General features: G+C 28.3%; 1 protein-coding gene across 2 annotated transcripts; it reads right to left on the reverse strand.

Annotated features, from left to right (window-relative positions):
• Positions 1–3,376: 3,376 nt before the first annotated feature.
• LOC120074235 (glucomannan 4-beta-mannosyltransferase 9-like) lies at positions 3,377–13,688 on the reverse strand. 2 transcript variants are annotated; one of them, XM_039027288.2, is made up of 9 exons: positions 12,627–13,688; positions 12,440–12,538; positions 12,109–12,361; positions 7,734–7,844; positions 6,796–6,932; positions 6,494–6,607; positions 6,220–6,419; positions 5,935–6,129; positions 3,377–3,786 (listed from the first exon to the last, which is right to left on the reverse strand). In XM_039027288.2, the coding sequence occupies exons 1-9, from the start codon at positions 12,960–12,962 to the stop codon at positions 3,624–3,626; spliced, it is 1,608 nt and encodes a 535-aa protein (XP_038883216.2). In that variant the 5' UTR covers positions 12,963–13,688; the 3' UTR covers positions 3,377–3,623. The 2 variants fall into 2 exon arrangements, with proteins under 2 accessions (XP_038883216.2, XP_038883217.2); XM_039027289.2 differs by having other exon boundaries at positions 12,109–12,354; positions 12,627–13,035.
• Between the last annotated feature and the right edge of the window lie 630 nt (positions 13,689–14,318).

The raw sequence follows: 14,318 nt of genomic DNA on the forward strand, positions 1-14,318 counted from the left end.
TAAAGCAGCATAAATAACTTGTATTTCTACAAGTTATCAGTAGTGTCGCACACTATAGTGAGCGTAGCCCTACACTACAACAACAAAAAAGCTAGCATTGCTATGCTGCAACCGAGCATTATGTGTTACCTTTCCATAATTAAAAAAATCTGCAATTTTGGAAAGATTTTATGCCCGAATTTTGCATCTTCTATATATTTGGACATCCGCAAACACTCAGGGGACGAAAATTCAGACCCAAATTCAGACCTAAAAGAGTGATTTCTTGCCCAAAAAGAGTAGAGAGTGAAGGATAATTGTGGAGATCATTCATCTTTCCGGCGTGCTGGCAAAGAGAAAAGTGGCAATTTCTACCAAAGAAGGAGCATTCTGGACGTGATTTCCTCTGGTTCTTTACTTTTCTTTACATGGATGTTATTAATTTTTTATGTGAATATGTTTTTGAGAACCATGAGTGGCTAGACGCTCTTGTTTTAGGGTGTTAATTGATTTACCTATAGATTTAGTTTAATATCTAGAGATTTCATGGAATTGTTGAACTTTTTATCTCTTAATATTAATGTTATTAATTTATATTGATTGGTTATCAATGAATGTTAGATTGAATGTCAATTCGATAGGCTGCATGTTTAATCGGACTTATAACATTGAATTGCTTTAACCTATCACATGTGTAGTTAGGGAATAGTAAAAATTATTGATGACAATGTTTAATGCTATGGGTCTTAATTCGATATCTCGATGTTAGTTATCATTAAAGATTGCATGAGAGAGAGTGGTTTTCGAGAGATAATAATTTGGATTTTAGTTTCTAACCTTAGGTAAATTATTCTACAGAATTCCATGATTAATCTAGATATCATCTAATGAAGTGTGTAATGAAATCAACATCTTAAAACGCTCTTTTACTCTGAAATTCACATCCGATTTTTCTCATTATTTAGTTTTCTTGAAATTGAATCAAAATCTCTCAAAACTATTTTTCTAATTTCATAGTTAAAATCAACATGGTTTTAAATAGATAACTAGCAACTGTTCATTGATCCCTGAAGACAATACTCGGCCTTCACGTCATTTTAATTACTATAACTTGATCGCGTTCACTTGCTCGCAGTCGCACCAGATTAGTTATTTTTTTTTCCGACCATTTATTTGTTAAGTTAAAAGCCAACTATTTTTTAGTATAACAACGGTAAGAATGAGAGATCAAATTTGCACCTCTAGGGAGGAAGACCATATCAATTACCGCTTGCTTTGGCTAGTTAAGACCAACTTAGTTGAAGATATAGGACATCCAAAATGGTATTTAGTAATAGGGAAATACTTGGAAGTTGCACCCATCTCTATGCATCGTCTTCTCGTCACTCACATAAAAAAAATTAAAATATTTCAAAAAAGAAATAAGAAAAATTTATCACATGATAAATTATGATTAAACATTTAATGAAATACACAAAGATAGGTATTCTCGGTCATTAGGATGCACTTAAATATTTTTCATATTAATGTAATATATAGTGCTTGAAAATGTCAATATATATAATTAATGGAATATCGATCTTTAGTAGATGGGTTTGAATTCATTAGTGGTGGGTGTCCAACTGGCAGTTGCCAATCGTTATAACATGTACAAACAAGCCCATTCGAACCCTTGGGGAAAAAAAAACAATTGGTATATGTTATAATTCACTTGAAATGAAATAGTTTTTTTTTTCTAACATATATACGTAATTGAGAGATTCAAACTCCTAAAATCGAGTACATATTTTATTTAAATTGAGTTATACTCATGTCAACTAGAATTAATAATTTGTTAATATCAAAACAAATTAACTGAATCTGCTTTTTCAAAACTTCAAATTATATAAGTTGTTGAATATATGAGGTAATTAAACAACTTACCATTAATGTATTCTCCATCTCATGACGAAAGAACTATTAGAATTTTTTTTTAAATAACGTTATTTTAATAATGAATGACAGAGATAGAGTGGATAGAAAAATTTTGACCAAAAATTTGTTAAATCGTGCACGAGGTCCACGATTTTTTGTACGTCATAAAAATCGTGGACGGGGTCTACGATTTTAGTCTCCATGATCCCAGGAATAATTCAAAGATTTTGTTGTTACAATTTGTTGTAAAGTTTTATTTCCTTGCCTCCAAACTCGACAATTCTCTCTCACTCTCTATCCCGTAGATTCCTTAAATCCCACGCCGCAAGAAAGCCCTGCTTCCTCCACGACTCTGATGACAACCCATCGCCGACATGAAACTCCAAATCACCTCTCACCCTTTCTTCTCCAGAAGCTTCTATTACCTTTCCCTCTCCTCCTCCACCACTTCTAGATCCTCTTATTTTGACGACATTCTCTCCCTCATTTTTTGATTTGGTTCATCTGTATATTCTATATTTTTCGTCTGTAGTTATGTTAATTATTTTGTTTCCTTATTCTTCATGATTTTAGTCCACTTTTCTCTCCCAAATTTTTTCTCTCTCAAAATTTCCTCCTTCAAACAAGAAAATAAACAAGATTGCCTATAAATAAATAAATAAACCAAGAAAAACCAGAGAGAATTTCTCTCCCTACATTCCGTTCTTCTTCAAACAAGAAAATTCTAAAATTTCTTTCTTCTTCAAACAAGAAAATAAACTAGGAAATTCAGAGATGAAAAATATTTTTGGTAAATCATGGATGGGATACACGATTTCATGATTTACTAACTACATTTTTGTCAATAATTTTCACTTTAACTCTATTCCTTAAATTTGTTTTTAAAACTACATTATTTTTTTAAAAAAATTTATCACCACCTTATTTTTATCATTTTTTTTTTGAAAAAAGCCTACCATATTCTTGAATTTAACCCGAAATATTAGGTAGAAACACATTAGAAAGAAACAATAATACATATGTTTATGGTAAATAGTATTTTTTAGTTTTATCATTACATAATTGAGTCCTTTTTTTTAGTACATCCCGAGCAAGAGTAAGGGATCCTTTATCCAGAACTTGAATTCTAATTATCAATCTTTTGTTAAATTGATTTTTTTTCATTAAAATAATTTCAAGGATTATCGAATTCATCGTAAGAAAGTTTTTTTTTATACCCCTCTCTCTCTATATATATCTTATTTCCCAACTGTTTATTTATATTTCTTGAACAACAAAAAGTACATAATGAATGAAGGGTTAATAATAATAAAATAATTAATAATTAATTGTTGAGCATTCCTTCGGACAAATATATTCACAGAGACTTCCTCAACTAAATTATATATTTTTGAGTTTTTCCATATTATTAAAAAAAAAAAAAAAAAAAAAAAAAAAAAAAAAAAAAAAAAAAAAAAAAACCTCTAAACTGAAAGAAAAGGAAAAAGAAAAAGAAGGCCATATTTTTTATGCCCTTTTATTTTTCTCTTTTTACAAACTAATCTATAATGCAGAGCAACGAATTTAGCTAGAGAAAAAAAAAAAAAGATACACATATAAATCTAATGAAGAATTAGACGAATAATATAAAGAGAAGCATGGGAGCATGCAAAATAAGGGAAAAGAAAATTGTGGGTATTGAGAGAAGAAGTTGAGTGGGCGGTGGTGGCGGCGACGGTGACGGATTCCGATCAAGAAGAAGGAAGATAGGTGCCAACATATCCAAATCCGACGATGCAAAAGGTTATGGCTTGAAGGAAGAGGAAAATGAAGAATTGGTTTTTGCCAAAGAAAATGTCATAAACGCCACATATGAACAAATAAGCTGCCACTCCAAGCTCCCACACCAGAACCCTATAATTGCCAAATTATAATTAAACACACACCCAAAAGAAAAATAAAAACTCAAATTATATTTTAGAAGTTGCAACTTAAATGAAGGGATCTCACACTTTTTATAAGATATATAGGTATGATTTATCTTGTTATCAATTGGTATTAGATAGAACCATTAGTTATCTAATAGGATGTCAAAGTTCATTAAGCCTAAATGGATAATTTGGTTCAAAACAAAAAGTGAGATCCGATCTGAAGATGGTTAACACAAAGAGACATTGTTTTAGGATCCCACGCTAGAAAAGTTAAGAAAACTCACAATGTTTATAAAGTACATGAGCTACTCATTTAATTGTCAATTGGTATTGAGAAAGAACTCCATGCTATTAATACTTTTAATACATATGAATTTTTATCTTAAAGATAGTTTTAAAACCTTTATGAAAGGTTAAGGGCAATATTCTTTTTTTTTAAGAAGGAATAAACATATTTTTTAAACACACGCCAAAATTAGGATTGCTCTTTTTAAAAGAAAAAAATAACCATTGCTATATTGAGAGAGAGAAAGAAAGAAGGGAGAAATATTTTTTTTCATGCATTTGGTTACTAAATTTTCAAAGGGACCATTTTAGTTTAGAGTTTTGAAAAATAGGTTTAAAAGAACTCATTTTACATTTCTCATTTACTACCAGTTTTTTAAATTACTTTTAATCTATTGTTTATATTTGGAAAAATAATAAATAAAAAATCTCTCTCATCCCACTTTCCATTCTCTATCTTCTCTCTTAATAATATTAGATGATATTAAATTTTTGTTAGCCCATTGACTTATGTTTTTAAGTCAATTGGTAATTTAACAAATACATCGTTGAATCTTTGCCACTATTTTGTTAAAGGTAGTGTGGCTTTCATGATGACCAAGAGGGTGAGAAGAAGATCATCCCATGTTAGGCTAGTTCAATGTAACATTAAAACTGTGTAAAGAAGTTTTATGAGTGTGCTTCTTTGGATTTGGAAAGTTCGAAATAAAGGAATTGGTACTTACTGGCTGACAGAGAAGAGTTGGGAGGGATGAAAGGAAGAGAAATAAAGAGAGATTTTTTTTTTTAATTTTATTTTTTTAGCTTTAAAATGTCACATCAAAATTAAAAATAATTAAAGAAAGTAGTTGTAAATGAGAAATGCTAAGATGATGGAGTTTCTAAACCTATATCCTAAAATTTTTGGATTAAGATGGCAAATTTGAGACCTTAGGGAGTATTTGAGCCGCTAAGTGGATTATTATGTATTTAGGGTATAATATATCTTAGTCTGAATTATAATATTTTGTGTTTTGAGTGGACACTATTTTAGTCTAGGTAACAATTAGTAAACACTATAATAAAGAGAGACAAAAAGGATGGATAGACAATTGTAAACACTGCAATAAAAAGTGATTTGAAATAGTAATGTTATAGTTAATAGTAAGTTATAATAATTGGAAACAACATCGACTGTTGTAATTGGAGCTCTAAACATGAAATGAGCTACACTATACCCACCTGAAGTTGGGGGTCCAAACACTCTCTTAGAAATCAATTGCACTTATTCTTAAAAACTCATGGACTAAAAACATACTTTTTCCCATGAACTAAAGAAAGAAAAGAGTGTCCCTTATGTCATATTGTATTATAAAATAGGTTTAAATATTACTTTGGTACCTATACTTTTGATTTTTGTTCATTTTAGTCCATTTACTTTCAAATGTTCACTTTGGTCCCTATACTTTCAACTTTAATTCATTTTGGTTCGTATACTTTTAAAATGTTCATTTTGATCATTGGACTTTCAATTTTGGTTCGTTTTGATATTTGAATTTATAAAAAAAAAAAAGTGATATTTTTATCCTGTAAAAGTGAAAATGAAGGGAAGAAAATGACTATTTTTTAAGAGTGTAGGGACGAAATGAACCAAAGTTAAAAGCACAAGGACTAAAATGAAAAATTTTAAAGTATAGAGATGAAAATGAACCAAAATCAAAAGTATAGGAATTAAAGTAGTATTTAAATCTATATAAAATATAAAATAAAATTATATATAAAAATAAATAACGGATAAAGATGAATTGAAATTGTGGAGTCGTGGAGATAATGTAATGAGAAAAAAAGAGGGGTTGAAATTCCATACCTTTCTCCGATCTTTAAGCGAGGTTTAGTAGGGGTTCTTACATCAGGTTTAGCCTTGGAGGCGTCGCCTAATTTCTCAGTTACAATCCATTCATTTACTCTACTCGCCTCCAATAATCCAATGATAGTGCCTTTGGTTCTGTGCATCGCCATCACGTTCTCAAATAGAATCCAATACACCAATAAATGGAATGACCTACAAATTTTAAATAATAATGATAATAATCAAATCAGTATCTCTCATATGGAACAATAATTTTTGAAAAATTAAAGCAGTGAAAACGACCTTGGAGTGCTAACAGAATTGAGAAGGGTAATAATAGCAGGAATATAAACATATCCCCACTTTGGAACCTCAACTTCCTGTACCAACACGGTAGCCGGTAATACAAGACAGTAAAATATGAAAGTGTTTATGTGGGCTACAACTTTTCTCACGAAGAAGAAACTATATATCACGTGCACCTTCTTCCACGCTGTTACTCTCTGCACCACCCAAACTTTATAATTATTATATGGAATCGAGGAGTTTTTCTTTTTTAATTATTTTATTTAATTACATTGTTTGTGATAATCTCCACGACCATCTTTCTGAATAAATTGGCGGGCCCGCATGACCATCTGTGTTGTTGGTAACGGAAGGCTTTCAATGTGCTGGGGAGTTCGTTTTTCACCTATATGTATACACATATAAAGCGTTAATATATGATTTTAATAATTTCATGCAAGTTTAGATTAGATTAAATAGCCAAAGTGAGCTTCATTCAGTTGTATTGTCATATGCTCCTATTCAAAAGATTGAAGATTCAATCTCCCATCTAGAATTGTTTATATTTTAAAAAATATATTAAATAAAACAAACCTTAATGTCTCCCAGATACAAGAATTTCCAGCCTTTGAGGCTGGCACGCACGGCCAAGTCCATGTCTTCCACAGTGGTGCGGTCTTTCCATCCACCAGCCTCATTCAGTGCCGCAATTCTCCAAACACCTGCCGTTCCTGTTTCCATTTTCAAACTTCATTTTTACATTTTCTTTTTTCTCTTTTTTTTTTAAAAAAAAAAAAAAGAAAGAAAATTGGTGAAATATAGTAAAAGACAAAATTATAGAAAATTTTTATTATTAACTTTGTACTTTCCTTAAAAAAAAAAATTGGGCCTAACCCAATGATATAATCACCTTTATGGATTTCATTCTTATCACACACAAAGAAAATAATTAATTAATTAAAAAAATGAGTAAATTTACCATGTGATAAATTATTATTAAACATTTTGGTAGGATCCACAAACATAACTTAACTCAAAATGTACCTAATATTTTTTTAAAAAATTTACTCGGTAAAGCTTTCAAAATTTTTTTTAAAAATTTTTAAGCTTTAAAAAAAATTAAAAAATACTATCAATATTAGTATTTAGTTGGAAAAATACTCGTAAACTTAAAAAATTTTCAAAAATATCATTGAACTAAAAAAATACTTACTCTAGAATATGGACCAAAACTATTAATATCTCGTTTAAAAAATATTTATAACTTTCAAAAGTTTCTTCAATAATATCCGGCTTAAAAAAAGTTTTAAAATAGTCTTATTGTAGAAATCTTCCAAACTGATTTCTATTTAAATATGAATTTTTGTATATTTTGAAAGTTTAGGAATATTAGTAAAATATTTAAAATTTGAGTAGTATTTTTGAACCAGGTAAAACTAATAAAGAATGTAGAAAATGAATGAATATTAAATAAAGAAAATAGAAAGATGAGGAGTATTTTGTGTAGTTTAGTGAATGATATAATTCTTTACCATTGAAACCAAAGAAGGCGTAAGTGGAGGAGCCCACTTCTTGCTCCACAGTGAAATGATAGTCCAATGACATCTCTTGCATCCTTGTCATCAAGCATTCATCTGCATTTACTGCACAAGACAAAAAATAAATAAAAAATTAAAAAAATTAAAAAAGAAAATTTTTCTGAAATAAAAAAATTAAACTATTTATAGAAATAAAAAAAAAATAACGGATAGACATTGATATGATAGACTTCTATTAATATCTATCTATTCTATTAAAGAATATTAAAATTTTGTTATTTTATACCAATAATTTTTCTTATTTTTTGTTTTTAAAATTTTCTTAGAAAACAAATGAAGAAAAAAAAAAAGGAAAAAATGAACTTTAAATTATAGAAAAATTCGACCACTGGCATCCACTCTACTAGTACAGTGGCACTTAAATAATAGAACACCCACAGACAACCTGATTCCGGCCCACTATTGTAGCATAGTCTTTACCACATGCCATTGCCGCCCCCCTAATAATATCATATTTGTTTTCACTTGGTTAAACCAAATTTATTTTCCAATTTTTTAACTTTATATTTATTTGGACCATTCATAATGATAGTGTGTCAGAAATGACAGCTAAAAATTGAATATAACGTTACAAAGGAATTCGGCCATTACATGATATGGAATATCATTGATGTTCTTTCTTTTACACATAATTTTCACACCACCTCTAATTATTACAATTATTATTCATTATCGTTTATTTCTTCCTCTCACAACCTCTTATTTTCTCCCCATAAATGTTCCTTTCACTTACTAATATTTGATGTGACTATATATATAAATGCACTCATTATCTCACTCACCCCTCGCCTTAATACTTCCCTTTCAAATATGGAATCTCCTCCCTATACGTGTAAATGTACTTTGAGAACCAACTTCTTCAAATGATCCATGATTTCATCTGGATTAAATTATAATTTCAGTACACAAATTTTTAGTTTATGACTAAAATGTCCGTGTTTTTTAAAAAGAATTTGATACATTTATAAACTTTTAATATTAGGTCTAACATATATCTCATCTTTCAACTTTATATCCATTAAATCTTTGAACTCTCAAATTTGTGCATAAATGCAATAAGTCATTGAACTATCTCCAACATTTAATTTTGTGTTAAATAGATTCATAAAATTTTCAACTTTGTACTTAGAAGGTCTATAAAATAGGTAAAAAAAACCTATTAAGCACAAAATTCAAATTTCAAAATCAAATTTAACAAAAAAAGAAATGTAAAGTGGAAGAGCTTTTTTAATACTTTTTACAGTTTCTGGACGAGATAGATACAATCTTTAGAAGTTGGGTTCAAGTACCAAATGTACACAAATCTAACGGTTTAAGTTGGGTTTGGAAACAATTTTCTTTTTTTTTTTTTTTTTAGTTTTTGAAAATTAAATCTATAAACATCTCTTCCTGTTATCTTCTTTTGACTGATGTTTTCAAAAATCAAGTCAAATTTTGAAACTAAGACTCCATTTGGTAATCATTTTATAAGTTTTTTTGTTTTGAAAATTAAGCCTATATTATCTTTTTTTTTTTTACTATGGTTTGCATCTTTCTTAAATATAATAGTTGAATTCTAAGCCAAGATTTAAGAAGAAAAAACAACTTTTTAAAAATTAATTTTTTTAGTTTTCAAATTTTGGCTTGATTTTAAAAAACATGGACAAGAAGTAGATAACAAAACAAGATATCTAGAAGTGGAAAGGGTGTTTGTAGGCTCAGCTTTCAAATACGAAAAACCAAAAATAAAATTAATATTAAAAAAAATAATTCTTAAATTTTTTTTTTTTTTAGAATTTGACCAAAAATTCAATTTTAACTATTGTATTTAAAAGAAATACAAACTAATGTAAAAAATAGAAGAAAAAAGGCCTAATTTTAAAAGCCTAAAAAGTAAAAACCGACAAACATTAAAATTGTAATTTAACATTTTTGAAAAGTCAAAGATGAAATTAAAATTTATTTTTCGATTGGTGTGTTTTTTACTTGCTAATGCCCCACATTCCTTGGATTAAGGAATTTAAGAGGTCATTTACTATGTTTCACCAAACTTGTTCTCACCCAATGTATGTTCTCACAGCCTCTAGGATTTGTACAGCTAAATTTGAGTAATATTTAAGTATATCCTAAAATGTACCTATTCCATTTTCATTATATATATAAAATAAAGAAAAAAGATAAGAATATTTATCACAAGATAAATAATGAATGAATAATTTAAAGGACGTTTGGGACAAAAAGTTGATTATTATAGCCCTAAATTATTATAGTTGGATTTGTGTTCAGGATGTAGATTATTTTAGTTTGCGTTATAATTGTATGTATTTGAGGTATAAACAATTTTAGTTTAAGAAGAAAATAATAAACACCGAAGAAAAAATATAAAATGATGAATGTAAAATAGTAAAAACTATAACAAATAATAAATACCGTAGCAAATTGAGATTTTGAAATAGTAGACGTTATCTAGTTGAAGAATACAAAATAGTATCTATTATAGAAAGAATTAGTTATTATAGTTTTAAAATAGTCATTGTCCAAAACACACTCTTAATGATATGCAGAAGATAGAGACAGACCAGTAAATTAGTAGACTAAGATATACATACATATATATATTTTCCTTTTTTAATACTCCAATGTTCATACCTAATCTATCCAAAATTTATATTAATGAATCATTTGGACTTTTATAGTATTTGCTGTCACATAAACACAAAATTAATAAATTGAAATGATGTGGTCTAATTAAGGACTAGGAGGAGTGTGGGGCATTATAGGAAAGAAAAAGAAAAGATGATGGAAGTGGACCTTTTGGCTATAAAAGGACTTTTCCACCAGAATCATTATGGAGGGGTGGGAAGGAACCAAAAAGCGTTTCTGTTTTTTTTAGTAAATAATATAGTATTAAATAAATTAAAATAAGAGTCAATTTTTGTAGTCTGAAAATAAAGAAAATTAAAAAAAGAAACAGAAAAGGAAGGTCCAGATCTGGCCAAGCAAATTCTAATCACGTGGAAAGTTCAAGCGATACATTATAAAATAGCCTTTTTTTTAATATTACTTTGATATATATAATTTATGTACTTTTTAATATTTAATTTTAATAAATCTTAGTTCGCTAAAATTATTTTCTTTGATTGAATTTGGTAGAATAATGAAGGTAATGATAATATTAATTTTTATAAAGAAATATAATACGTCAATGTAAAGAAATAAAAATTAGGAGGATTATTAAAAGGAGAAAAAAAAGAGAAATTATTTATATAAAATAACAAAATTTATTTTTTTTATAGAGATCGATAGAAGTCTATCAATGTTTATCAATTATCAAAAGTGATATAAGTTTATTATTGATACTATGTGATAGACGCTGATCTAATTTTATTGATGTGTTTGACATTTTTTTTATTTGTAAAAATTGATCTAATTTTATCAATGTGTTTGACATTTTTTTTATTTGTAAAAATTTTTCTAAAAAGGAGATTTTTGAATTAAGACCTCATTCGATAATTATTTCATTTTTTTTTTTTTTTTTTTTGAAAAACTAAGCTTATTTCCTCTTAATTTTTTACAACGATTTGCATTTTTGTTAAGTACAATGGTTGAATTCTTAATCAATTTTTTTTTAAAAAAATAAATTTTTAAGAATTATATTTTTTAATTTTTAAAATTTAGCTTGATTTTTTTAAATTATTGATAAGAAATAGTAGGTAATAAAAAAAAGAATTTGAAATCTATAAACTTAATTTTAAAAAAATAAAAATAAAACTGAAATGATTTCGAAACAAGCCCCAATAAAGAAGTTTCATAAGTAGAGGGAAATATTTTGATTTTATTTTCAGAAAGAAAAATTGTAAAGTGCGTACAACATGTTCGGTCACCTACACGGTGGGTCCCACACCAAAAAGAAAGTTTCTTTAAAAAATGAAGATCGATCAAATCGAATGGCCAAAATTTCCAAAAAAGAAAGTTTATTCTGTGCATGTAACCATAATAGTGGAGGACCAGTAAGATTAAAACAAATTTATAGTCTAAATAAATAAGTATATTACTAAAAAAAAAAAAGAAAAAGAAAAATCCATCCAACGACAGCCAACATGGATTTATGCTGAAGTTTGTTTTAAGGAAATCAATTGGCTGGGTCGTGCTACAAAGTACAATCAAACCAGCAAACATTTTCAAATCCCCTTTTTTTAAAAAGATGTTTGCACTTAATTTGGCTTTAATTATTAGTTTCAACTATTTCATAATCCAAAAACAAAAAAGAAAGCATTTTATTATGGGTCATTAACTTAACTTAATTTAGTATGGTTAAAAGTAGACTTACCAAATTTCCAACGAGCTTGGACAAGAGCAATTTTTGGGTTATGAATGAGGAAAGGAACGGTTCGACAAAGGAAATCCGGTTCAGGTTGAAAATCCGCATCGAAGATTACAACGTAATCGCATAGCTTCACATAGCTTCTTTTCAAGCCTTCTTTGAGAGCCCCAGCTTTGTATCCATTTCTGTTGTCTCTTATTTCGTACTTTATGTTTACTCCTTTCATTGCCCATCTTTGGCATTCCATTTCCACTAATTCCTACATTATTATTATTATTTCATTCAAAAAAATAAATTCACATCACATTTAAAAAAAAAATCAAATTAAATTAATTACCTTGACTACTGGGTCTGTGGAATCGTCAAGAACTTGAATAATGATTCGATCTGATGGCCATGAGAGATCACAAGCAGCCCCAATTGAAAGCTGATACACCTATACACATACAGAAGAAGAAGAAGAACATTACAAAAACGAAAACTAATTAATTAATTAATTAATTAATTTAATGAGTTAAATTTACCTCTTTTTCGTTGTACATTGGGATTTGAATTAAAACCATGGGATAAACAGAGTTGCCAAGCTCGATATCGTCTTCCATGGGCTCCCATTTGTAACGTTTCTCTGGTTTTCTTCTGAAGAGCTTTACCAAACCAATGACAATTCCCATATAAACCCTTTCCACTAGCAGCATTAACGACATTGTAAGGCAAATGAAAACCGACACCCGGAGCAGAGGAACGACAACTGGAGCTTTTATTGCATTCCAAACCAATGAAATTACTTGGAACGATATGTCGTCGCTCGTTCCTTGTAATGCTACCTCTGGGAGAAGAGTCTCCGATGAAATCTTCTCCATTCTCTCGAGATCTGTTTGTTTGGGTTTACAAACAAATTCTCTCTCTCCCCCTAAAAAAACAAAAACAGAAAAAAACAGAAAAAAAAAAATACAAAAGAGAAAACAGAATATTGGGTGGATTTTGATTAACAAAAACGAAGCCCAAATTTGAAGAGATGGAAAAAACAAAATGAGATGTGTTTTTGGGGATTTTGCTTTCTGCTTCTGCTGCAGAGGAAAGGGAAGCAGAAGCAGAGAGCTTGGAAGTGGGAAGTAATAATTGAAAAACAAAAGTGTGGGAGGTTTATATAAGCGTTTTTTTTTTTAGTTTTTTAGTTTTTTTTTTCTTTTTAATTCTTCCTCTTTTTAAAATATATACTTTGAAGAATTTTTTTTAAAAATAATAATGTGAATTCAAAAAAACTTTTGCCTTTAACATTGACCTTGTGTTAATTTTGTGTTTCCTCTCACATTTATACTTTTAAGTCTTCTCTTAAAATACAAAGGTTTAATATTTTGCAAGTTTGCAGTAAAATATAAAGTCAATTATGAAATTCGATTAATCTAATATAATAGAAATTATTGTTAGATGATATATGATTAGATATACTTTTACCCATCAATTTTAAATACAAACGCGTAAATTTTATAAATTAAAATATAAAAATAAAGAGATGGAATTTTAACTTTTTAAGTTACCAAACATTTTGGAATCTATTGTAAAAAAAAAAAAAAAAAAAAAAAAAAAAAAAAAAAAGAAATCTCATTATTATCCTTTAGAGATGTGACCATTTGAAAAAATATAAATAGTTAGTGTTAATTTTATTTTTATATTAATTAAATAATTCTAAACAATAAATTAATTCTAAAATATATGTAATTAATAGTTTTTTTTAAAAAAAATCATGAATACGTGGGGGTTTTTTAAAATAAATTAAAGCAACTTAATAAGGACAACTCAAATTTATTTTAGAATTGTGGATAATATTGTAAATTTAAGATTTGTTAAAAAGGACAATATTGTAAATTTAATATTTGTTAAAAAGGGCATAAAGAACAAGATGAAGAGGCAAAGGTCTACTTTATGTAATTTTGTATTTCCAATATCTTGATTTTTATACAGCATAGGGACGTATTAAATACACACTACAGGGGAATAAATTTGTTACAAAACCAACACATGTCAACTAAAGAATGGTGGAAGAATAACAAAATTTTGGAAGGAGGAAGAGCGAAGGAGGAATTCCATGTCATTGGCCACGTCAGGGTTAATTTGGCTAACTCACTGTTTGACGTCCTCATCAACTATCTTAACATCCCCCTCAAACTTGGGGTGATAGCAGCAAGACCAAGTTTGGTTCTGAGATAGATGAATTG

The sequence above is a fragment of the Benincasa hispida genome, chromosome 3 (genome assembly GCF_027475165.1).
Source record: "Benincasa hispida cultivar pf3 chromosome 3, pf3_genome.v1.1, whole genome shotgun sequence".
NCBI lineage: Eukaryota > Viridiplantae > Streptophyta > Magnoliopsida > Cucurbitales > Cucurbitaceae > Benincasa > Benincasa hispida.